This window comes from Electrophorus electricus, chromosome 14 (genome assembly GCF_041902795.1).
Source record: "Electrophorus electricus isolate QZ-2024a chromosome 14, ASM4190279v1, whole genome shotgun sequence".
In the NCBI taxonomy this organism is placed as follows: Eukaryota; Metazoa; Chordata; class Actinopteri; order Gymnotiformes; family Gymnotidae; genus Electrophorus; species Electrophorus electricus.
This window is the reverse complement of record NC_137510.1, coordinates 13,865,879-13,877,192: the sequence shown is the minus strand read 5'-3', so window position 1 is coordinate 13,877,192 and position 11,314 is coordinate 13,865,879. Positions and strand designations below refer to the sequence as shown.

Here is an 11,314-nt window from a genome sequence, read left to right as displayed (position 1 = left end):
AAAACATAGATTTTTAATTTATGTTCCGAAGTGATAATGTATTTTACTTTAATAAAATGTACAATAAAATATTACTATAAGTGAACAAAACGAACAATATCAGTTTTATTGCTTTATTGCTTTATTGACAGAAGCGGAACACAAAACGAATGGTATTCATTCGGGGGACCGAAACAGGATGCACAAGGTTGAAGTGGAAGACACTAATATGTTAGACTGTGTGTATACATTAATATGGCACCGGGTATTAGCATAAAATATAGCTTTTTAACCAGGAATAGTTTATTTCATAGTAGGGGTTTCCCATATATTGAATGTATACAGAAACCAACAGAAATTAAATGCTTGAGAGCATCAACAAATTCGACCTTGCAACATCATGAAAAATACTGCATTGATCTTGTAAGGTAAGCTATCCTAGCTAGCTAGCTAGTTAACTAGCTACACATCACAGATGGTAAAGCTAAAGTTCTGCATCTAGAGTACGTGTGTGTGTGTGTGTGTGTGTGTGTGTGTGTGTGTGTGTGTGTGTGTGTGTGTGTGTGAGCAAACTTTAGTGTATTTCTGAAGTTTCAGTATGAGTTTGCAAGGTTTGGTCAGTGTACATCGTTGTAAGGAAAAAGGATAAACACTTGATTAAAAAACAAATTAATCATATGTTTTTGGTGTTAGATCACGAGACTATGAAGGGTTCGTCTGTTCATTGCTTCTTCCTGAGGCTGCTCGACGCTCCTCCTTGGCACTGAGGGCTTTCAATGTGGAATTGGCACAGGCAGGTATTCATAATAAATAATCAGTACAATGACACTTGGAAAAGAGTGTGGAAAAGAATAGGAAAATTGTGCATTGAAATGTTTCACAGATTTGTGGAGATTTCTGATGGGTTCAAGTAACATTAAACTGAAAGGGAAGTAATATGATCAGGTAACTCAGTTTCTGCCCACTCTGAATCTTGGTTGTCATTAGGTGAAGTGTTGCATGCAAAAAAATGTAACCAAGGTTCAGGAAAATCTGATGGGTTGCTTTGAACATAGAGTATTCTTTATGTTTGATTCATGTTCCCTGTTTTGTAACTGTTCTTTGTTAAGGGTGGAGTTGGGGGATGGGGTGCATGGGAATATTTTAAATATGTGACATTTTTGTACATCAGATCTCAAGGTACTTTCAGCACAAATAATAAACTCATATCAATTAAATTAAGTAGTATCCCAGGGTAGAAAAGGGCCATATGTGTAATGTCCCAACAATATATAAAATCCATGGTCTCAGTTATCAGTCTTATACATTTTGTTCACCATTTATTTTAGGTTAAGGACACTGTGTCTCAGAAGACCATTGGTTTAATGCGACTGCAGTTTTGGAAGACTGCATTAGAAGACCTCTACAGAGATGACCCTCCAGTTCAGCCTGTCACTGTGGAGCTGTGGAAGGTTCATTGTCTTCTCAATGCAATTGAGCTTGAACTATGTTTAATAAAAACATGAAATACTGAGCTTTGTTTTACTTCTGTACTAGTAAGCTTATATGATTTTCCCTATATCATTGCCTCCCAACATGTGATCATTTAGTGAGGGTACTGCACTGGAATGTTCTCACAGCTGGAATTATCTTGTAAAATGTGTCTTAGTGTGTAGACTTTAATGTAAAGATAAAATTAATTTAATAGTATTTGAAAAAGGGAATTTGACCTGTAACCATGCTTTTCCTTTCAGGCAGTAAGGAAACACACATTGTCAAGACGATGGCTTCTGAGGATCGTGGCTGAAAGGGTAAATTCTGCCTTTGTGTGCTAACTTTGGGATAACCTCTGCAATATTATGAATGATCTGAATGATCAAGTTTCAGTGAATGTTTACACAGTTTATACCACAGGTCACAATATCAGGTTGTAAGTCACATGGCCAATGATGTATTTAAGTATGCAGTTCACCTATAGAAATAAGAGTGTTTCTGTAAATATTTGGTAGTAATTAAAAAATAGTATTACAGCCAAAACATGAATCCAGTAATCTTGTGGTCTTGTGGCATCCAGTCTTTAACATTACTTAGCTCTTTCTCTACCCAGGGAAGATTCTTGTCATTGAGGTCTGAACATAATTATACTGGCTGCTAAATGACCTTGAAATATTGTTCTTTGTTTGGTAAAACATGAATGACTCTATCAAGCTATCACAGACCCCTAGAGCTTCAGGGTACTATTCAATAAAAACATTAAATTTGATAAACTTTTCAAAATATATTAATTTAAAATAAATGAAAGCCCAAAAGGTAATTTAGAAATGGTATGGTGCTTTCATTGTTTCATTTTTATGTGTATGATAGATTATTTTGAGAGAAACTATAGGGTGTTACCACATCATAATGCATGTCATGTTGTTATGCAGGAAGCAATCGTCTCCTTGGTTTTTGACAGGAGAAGGACATGGAGGATCAAGCTTACAGGAATCTTCAGGATCTGGAGACCTATGCAGAGAACACTCATTCTTCCCTCCTATATCTCCTATTGGAGACACTAGGTGAGCTTCCATTTGCCTGTCAGTTTGAAAAGCCTGTCAAGACACAGTGAATTTCACTGAAAAGTTCAATTTCCCGAACAGCAAAAATAAATTAACTATTTAATAAAATCATTGTTGAGTAAGTTTTATTTGTTTATTTAAATGTTCTTTTTTGAATATCAATATCTTTTTTTAATATTTGTCTTATGCTAGACAAATTCTTCTGACATTGTGTGTATTCTGTCTGTTACAAAGCATTTTACTTTATAAATTTTGCTATAATTTGTCACACTAAAGCACACAAACACTTTTATCAGGTAGGTCAAAGTTGAAATTCAGTCATAGCAGACAGATCACAAATCACATCTATTTAAAATGTCATTGGAAACTTTGTCTTAATATGTGCTGCTTTTAACTTGATGTGCTTTTATCTTGTGTGTGTGTGTTTTCATAAAGGAGTAAAAGACATCAACGCAGACCATGCTGCCAGCCACATTGGTAAAGCCCAGGGAATTGTGACATGCCTACGAGCCACGCCCTACCACAGCCAGAGGCACATGGTCTATCTCCCCATGGACATCTGCATGAAGGTGTGTTCACCTGTCTGTGCCATGCAGTATTTTTTATTACCCTTTCCTTCATTTTCTGATCGGCTGACCACCCACTGGCTCTAGGGACAATATGGTGGAGGAGTACAGCTCATGTATATGGCCTTTAAGGTTTGTTCATACTTTTAGTTTGGTCCCTTGGTCCGGAACAAATAAGAAAATTATACATTTTAGTCGTAGATTGCTTAGCATTCACACTAAAAGTTCTGGTTTGCTTAGTGCTCACAATCACAAATTTACCATCGAACCTAAATTTAAAAAAAAAAAATATATATATATATATAATAAAAAGTGACATATGACGCACATATGATTTACAGTTTATGGGCTTAAGGAACATATTGGGGTTGTTTATAGTGATTAGTGATATTTTTTACCATCTGGAAACACAGCAAGAGGCGCTAAAATGGATAAAGGAGTCAAAACAGCACCAGAAATGCCTCTGCTGCACATACCAATGAAGGTACGCTGCAAAGAGAAGACGTACGTTTCCGATGTTTGTACCTAATTGTAATGGAATACATTTTTTGTTTTCAATGTACTCTGTTCCTTCACTGCACATTTAATGTTGCATCTTGTGACATCACATCCTGTGTTTGATTCGTTTAGATGCCTTTGATTCATATTATGTTCATACTTTAAACAAACCGCACCAGAATTCATTTAGAAATGGACTGAGACCCACCTGCTCAGGCTGTCTTGGTCGAACCAGTGCTACCAAGTTTGAACACACCCTAGAAAATTTTAAGGTTTTATTGAACCTTTGTTGAATCACCTCTGCAGTTATGTCCAATCTTGTGTTTGTGTCAGCCATCTGTCATTATGAAATGTATTGTAATTTCAACTGGTAAATGTAGATCATGGTCTGCTGAAGAGAGAAGAAAAATTCTGCTACCTGCCTAGGCTTTATCACAGCTAGCTACACTGTACTGTAGCATTGTATTTGTTGAAAATATATTGTAATCTAGACTACAGGGGGCACCGTTGTAACATGACAGATGTACAGCACAACATGACATGTGTACAGCACAACTGTAATAATGCCCTCCTTATTTGAAGAACATTGTCACAGGGTTTTACCTGAAACTCTGGCGTAAACTCCAGTGTGAATCTCAGGGTCTGCAGGGTCTACACAAATCTGTTACTAACTGTCATTTGAGACCCCATTTTAGTATGCATCTCATTGATACTTTTTCCTATAACAGTACCTCTATATCTTTTTTTTAAGAATAGAACTTTCAGTAATGTTTTGATCTTGTCAGAATGAGCTCAAATGTGTAAAGCCCTGAGGTGGAATTAGAGATAGTTATTTAAGAATTATGTCATACTCTGAGTATGTCTGCTACAATATTTTGTTTGTGTGTGAGAGAGCATGTATTACAGTGACTTACAATGTGAAGCTAATTGTTTTGTTTGCTCAAAGATGAGTTTTACTGCTCTGGATAACAATTGGACACACTGACAGACTAAACAGTTCACATCAGATAAGACTGGGGGCAAAATAGTGCTCTTGATGAACCATTTTTATGGATTATCATGCCTAATAATAATAAAATAGTTTATTATTATTGGTCTTTTTACTTGGCAGAACCATGTGATTATATACAATAAACAAGGAAGTCTCATCCTGCGCAAGTGTGCCAGTTTAAGCAGCCAGTGGACTAGTGATTCTGAAGGTCAATAACTCCAGTAATAACTGCACTGACTATCTTTCCAGCATGGTGCATCTCAAGAGGACTTTATTCGTGGGAGCAGGGAGCAGAACGTCAGGGATGTTGTGTATGACATTGCCAGCCAAGCCCATATTCATCTCCAACACGTAAGTGTCATTCCAAGCCCATATTTATCTCCAACGCGTGTCATTTCAGTTCTCATTTTGCTTGTGTGTAGTTCAGGTAGAGAGAGAGCCTTTGACACTCTGATAGCCTCTCTGGCTCTCACTCTGTGTTGTGCTTTATTTTCTAATCATTTATACTTTATTTTATTTTTCTCTCAAATTACAACACAATTGCCTTTCATGAAGCTTTGAAGAATTGACACTGACTATCAAAATGCATCATGAGCAAAAAAAAAAAAGATTCAATCAAGGTTACTATGGTCATGCAATAAAAGATTAATCCAAATGTATATAGTCACAAAACTATTAATGCTGTTTTCTCATGAGCTATTATTAAGAGGATATTATTCTAAATTTGCTATAAAATGTAGATAGCCAATATGAGATACATGTTTTAAAAATCTTAATATAATTTGTTGAACCAGATATGCATATTTAGTTGAACTGCATCAGTATCATCAAGTCTGTGTAACTGGTGTAACCTTTTTTTATACAGGCTAGATCATTCAGTAAAAAGGTTCCAAATGCAGCCTTGCCTGCTTTCTTGCACACAGTAAGTGGTTTCATTTCCTTCTCTACCTCATACAGAAACACTGTCTTGTCCTCATTCTCATCTATAGTGGAGCCCACCTCCCCCATAAGCCCAAGGGCATGGCTGCCAGCTCTCCATGTTATTACATGGCTAATCAGTGAGCCAGGTTCTTCATCAAATTTCAGTTATTATCAGCTATTTAATCAAGCCTCCAAAAAAGAATAACTATGGCAAAAGAATGAAGCACTTTCAGGGAAAGTTATGGGGCAATTTCCAGCCACTCAGTATGCCTCGCAACCAGAATTATGACATAATTATAACTTTTTATTGTTCACACTTGCATGTAGAAACATTTTGAAAGCCTTTTAAAAGGTTGCTTATATAAGTTGGTTATAAGTAAGGCTTTTATTTTATATCTTTTTTCTCTCTCTCTCTCTCTCTCTCTCTCTCTCTCTCTCTCTATATATATATATATATATATATATATATATATATATATATATATATATATATATATATATATATATATATATATATATATATATATATATATATAAAAACATGGGAGGACTTGTGGGAGACATGGGGGGGGGGGATGCTTGTGTTCACCATTTTCTCTCTGGAGAATGGGACTATACATGAGAGGTCCAGATGGGAGGGTGGAAATAGAAGGAAAGAGACAGGACATTCAGGTCAGCTTCTGGTGGCATTCTATGTTTATTATGGAGCTGAAAGTTATTCAAAAGCCAACAACCTCCAATATGTGCCTTCTAAATTCCATCATCACCTACGCTAAAGCATATCTAAATAAATCAGTTTTTAAAATACTAGTAAACAAATTGTGTTCCTTCTGATGCAAGTAAAATATAACTGAAAACTGTTTGAAACGCTGAACAAAGCTCTAATGGAAATATCTTTTGTGATTGTGTGTGCACTGCAGGTTGCTATTGAGGATTATTTGGAGAGAGTAAGGAAGGTAGACTTTAATGTGTTCCATCATGGCCTACAGAGGAGGAATCCACTTCTGCCCATTCAGCTTTACATTCAATCATGGAAGAAATCATACTGATCTTTTTCACATACACTTTGTGGTATACTGGTAGTTAATTTTTCTTTGTCTTCTTTTTAACAACCATTTTTATTGCTTCAAAATGAAAGCAATAGGTTCTGATATAGGGCCTCCCCCGCTTAACGATTGGCTTATTTGTTAAGATTAAATCTTGTAGGAGAGTTAATTAACTGTTTAAAAAGTCACATTGTGGTTTCAATGCATCAGATGCAGGTATTAGCCAGTCTCAGCTTAAATCACCAGCCAACAGAATTTCATTGTATTTCAGCTGTGACAATTTCAAAAGAGTAGACAATGAATTACTTGGGGAAAATGGAGGTCTGTAAGATCCCACCAACGTGATGATTTCTAGCAAGTTCTGTACCAAGCGAGAACAACTCAAACTCTCTACTTACAGACTCAGTGAGCATAATGCTAAAGTTTCGTGTGTGTGTGTGTGTGTGTGTGTGTGTGTGTGTGTGTGTGTGTGTGTGTGTGTGTGTGTGTGTGTGATGTGTATATATATATATATTTCTTTACTTATCAGTGTGTAGTATATAATATGTGTGAATCAGCATATCTCAGATACTATCTCAAAATAACCCCTAAAAGCATACTCCCATATCCAATCTTTTTATTTTTTTGAAGATTTGACAGATGTGTATACAAGTTTTACTTTGTACTGAGACTTGCATATATCAAATGCACATAATTACCTCTCTGATCTATAAAAGTAAGGTTGAATGGGAGTTTCAAGGTTTTGAAAGAAGAAGTATATCAAGACAATAAACCTTTCTAATAGTCTAAAGTACAATTTAAGGCTCTTATACTTCTGGACTTGATTGAACATATGAATTTCCTTGATTGAACATTGAATTTTCACTGTAAAGTAGAAGAAATATTCAGTTAGAAAATATTCATGCATCAGAGAACCCTTTCTCCAATTACACAAGATAATACCAGAAACACTGGATTGGAATCAGTGTACAATACCCTGGCTTTACTAAATATGAAAAAATATCCAATCCAGTTTTCATGGATGACATATGTTGTTATTATATGATATTGGGTCAACATAATGAAAAATATAAAATATCTTCTGTTTATATTGCATATGTAGCGCATCCAGTCAAGATGTTGACCTTATTACAGATGGATTGTCAAAAACTGGAAAATAAATAAATAAATAAATAGATTAATTAATTAATTAATTTGTGTGAAAAATACAATATGAACATTGTATAATATGTAAAGTGTTTTACTGACAGCATGTAATTGATAGTTGATTCTCTACTGCAAACATTTTTGACAATTTTAAGCTATGGCTTGATATTAATTGAACAGGGTACAATGAAAACCATACATCCTTTGCTTATTGGACCTTTTAAAAGTGTGTGTGTGTGTACATTACCATGTCTGATTCCACAAATTAATAACTGATTGCATATAACAAATAGTATATATCCCAAACTAAAACTCAACTATATCCAAACTAAAAACCGTTACTGTTGATGGGAATTTGTCCTGAAGCTGACAATCATCATGGTATATTAGCAATTCCTAGCCCCTCTACAGGTGTTGAAATAGATAAAGGAAAAGCACTGGGATAATTACAAAAATGATTTATTTATGAAGAACTTAGATAATTTTAAAAATTATTGATATGTAGACACTAAATCAAAATTTGTCATCTCTTTCCGTAATGTTAAAGCTGTTGTCCCTCACTTTCGCTGCTCATCTCCAGTCCTCTCCCCTAATGTCCGTTTCAAAGCTATCCTGTCCTGATGATATTCATTCTATATGTAACGGTTTCAACTTTTGATCTGCTTGAACAGGAAGCACTCTCAAGTCCAGGCATGTTCTCTTCGAGATGTTCCTCTCCACGGTTTACCCCTGAGCTACGTACCCTGAAAACCAGGTCGGCGTCTTGAGTGCCTCTATAAGAAATCTGGTCTTACTGTTCATAAAGAAGCCTATTCTGACCACATGCTTAATTATAGGTCAGCTCTAAATACTACCCATTCACACTTTATTTCTTCTATTATTAATGGTCCCAGACATAAGCCCAAAACACTTTTTTCCACTATTAATAAGCTTCTTCATCCTCCATCATCTACTCCTTCTGGTACTGATGAACAATGTGAAGGTTTTCTTAGATTCTTTAAAGAAAAAATAAGCAAAAATAACCAGTATTTTCCCTCTGCTCTCCCTAAATCTGATTACCATTCTTACTCCTGCTGAACAATTTTCTGCCTTCTCTCTTGCCCAACCTTCCCTAATTTCTCATTTTATAACAATCTAGCTTGTCTACCTGCCAACTTATTTCTGGCCCCACTCCCTTTCTTAAGAAGTGTTGTTCTGCTATTTTTGCTCTCATCTGTCATTTTCTTAATGCATCCCTTACTGCATTTATATTTACATTTACGGCATTTAGCAGACGCTCTTATCCAGAGCGACTTACAAAAGTGCTTTGTCATTTACTCATAGAATATATCCTAGTACAGTACAGTAGGTTAGAATCAAACATACCAATAAACTAGAATACTGTAGAATGCAGCGATGAATGCTGATACCTAGAAGTGCAAAATACATAAGGTCTATCTTAAACAATGATAAGTGCTATAAACAATAAGTGCTGGAGTTTGTTAAACAACATAAACAATACCCTACAATAAGTACTAAATTAGTCAGTCAATATGGGAGCAGTGTCAGTTATCCTTTAAATATTCTGCAAATAGATGGGTCTTGCAGTCTTCAAACAAAGACTGAAGGGACTCTGCCGTCCGGACAGCAAGTGGGAGTTCATTCCACCATCTTGGAGCCAGGACAGAAAATAGTATCTTCTTGTCATCCATGAGACCTGAAGCAAGGTATTTCAAGCCGAGCTGTACTTGAGGTTCAAAGTACTCGAGGTACAGATCGGGCTTTGCCCATTGACCTTGTGTATGAAGGGGCTGGTCCATTTTTGGCTTTGTAGGCAAGCATCAAGGTTTTAAATCTGATGCGTGCTGCTACAGGGAGCCAATGAAGGGAGCGCAGCAGTGGAGTAATGTGTGAACTTCAGAAGATTGAAGACCAGTTGTGCTGCTGCATTCTGGACAAGTTGTAGAGGTTTCATGGCTCTTAGAGGAAGACCAGCAAGTAGCGAGTTGCAGTAGTCTATCTTTGAGATCACAAGAGACTGCACAGGCACCTGGGTAGCTTCCTGTGAAAGAAAGGGTCGAATCCTTTGTATGTTACAAAGGAGGAATCTGCAAGACCGGGTTAGATTAGAAACATGAATTGAGAATGACAACTGGTTGTCCAAAGTTACGCCCTTACAGCAGCTTCAGATGGTGATACCAGTGAGGTCATAGTAAGGGTTGGGAGTACCCGGAATGAACAGAAGCTCAGTTTTACTGGGCTTGAGCTTCAAGTGGTGGGCTGTCATCCATGATGCGATGTCAGTCAAGCATGCCGAGATGCGTCTGGAGACCTGCGTGTCAGAGGGTGGAAAAGAAAAATAATTGAGTGTCATCGGCATAGCAGTGGTAGGAGAAACCATGAGAAGATATTACATCACCAAGAGAATGAGTATACAAATAGAAGAGAAGGGGGCCTAATACTGAGCCTTGTGGAACACCAGTGGAGAGTCTACACGGTTTGGATGTGGATCCTCTTCATGTCACCTGATAGTTTCAGTCCTCTCTCCAAGAAGAGTCAGTCACGCCAAGCCTGGAAAGAACAGAGAAGAATGTTGTGGTTCACTGTGTCAAAGACTGTTGAAAGGTCTAGCAGAATCAAAACAGATGACTGTTTGGCAGCTTTAGCAGCATGAAGTTTCTCAGTCACTGCTATGAGGGCCATTTCTGTAGAATGTGCTGGTTTGTAGCCAGACTGATTGGGATTATGCAGCTGCTTCTGGGTGAGAAAAAGACAATTGATTATAAACCGCTCATTCAAGTGTTTTTGAGAGGAAAGAGAGAAGTGATACCGGTCTGTAGTTGGTAACGCTGGAGCTGTTAAGTGTGGCCTTCTTGAGGATTGGTACCACCCTGGCGGTTTTGAATGCATTAGGCACGTATCCAGAAGATAAGGAGTTGTTGATGACAGAGATGAAAGGAAGCAGATCTCTTGCGACTGTCTGGAACAGAGCGGAAGGAATTGGATCCAGTGGACATGTAGTTGAACTGCTGGAAGTCAGGAGTTGAAGAATTTCATCTTGGAGAGAGGAGAAAAAGAAGTCAGAGAGTTAGATGTTGGGGAATGCACATTGGTTGGAGGAGTGGGAACAGAGGAAAAGGACTGGTGGATTGCTGCAACCTTCTCGTCAAAGAAGTTGATAAAATCCTCCAGAGTAAGAGATGAGGAAGGAGGGGAAGGGGGAGGATTAAGGAGAGAAGAAAAAATAGTTAAGAGCTTGTGTGGATCAGATGATGCTGATGATTTGAATTTCTTTCTGTAGTAGGATGACTTTGCAGATGTTACTTCCAGTGAGAAATTGGAAAGGAGAGACTTGTTTGAGCTGAGGTCTGAATCTACGTGAGATTTCCTCCACCACCTCTCTGCGGTCCTTAGTTCTCTCCTGTGGCAGTGAAGTATTTCTGTTAGCCAGGGTGCAGGTGGGGAGGACTTAGCAGGTCTATAGGAGAGCGGGCACAGAAGATTCATTGATGAGGAGAATGTAGAAATGAAAGTATTTGTAACCGTATCGAAAGAGAGAGAGGATAGAGTGTCAGGGTGAGGAAGGGTGGGCAAAAATAGTAGAAGTAAGGGAAGAGGGAGTTATGGAGTGCAGATTGCGACAGAGGGAGG

The 11,314-nt window shown here is 37.3% G+C and overlaps 1 protein-coding gene across 2 annotated transcripts; it reads left to right on the top strand.

Moving 5' to 3' along the window:
* The first annotated feature begins 174 nt into the window (after positions 1–174).
* Positions 175–7,900, top strand: ndufaf6 (NADH:ubiquinone oxidoreductase complex assembly factor 6). Of its 2 annotated transcripts, none has more exons than XM_027002506.3 (9): positions 175–407; positions 673–772; positions 1,308–1,430; positions 1,713–1,769; positions 2,414–2,516; positions 2,952–3,085; positions 4,821–4,922; positions 5,437–5,493; positions 6,413–7,900. In XM_027002506.3, the coding sequence occupies exons 1-9, from the start codon at positions 235–237 to the stop codon at positions 6,539–6,541; spliced, it is 978 nt and encodes a 325-aa protein (XP_026858307.2). In that variant the 5' UTR covers positions 175–234; the 3' UTR covers positions 6,542–7,900. The 2 variants fall into 2 exon arrangements, with proteins under 2 accessions (XP_026858307.2, XP_081552977.1); XM_081696851.1 differs by having other exon boundaries at positions 266–407; positions 673–776.
* The last annotated feature ends 3,414 nt before the right edge of the window (positions 7,901–11,314 follow it).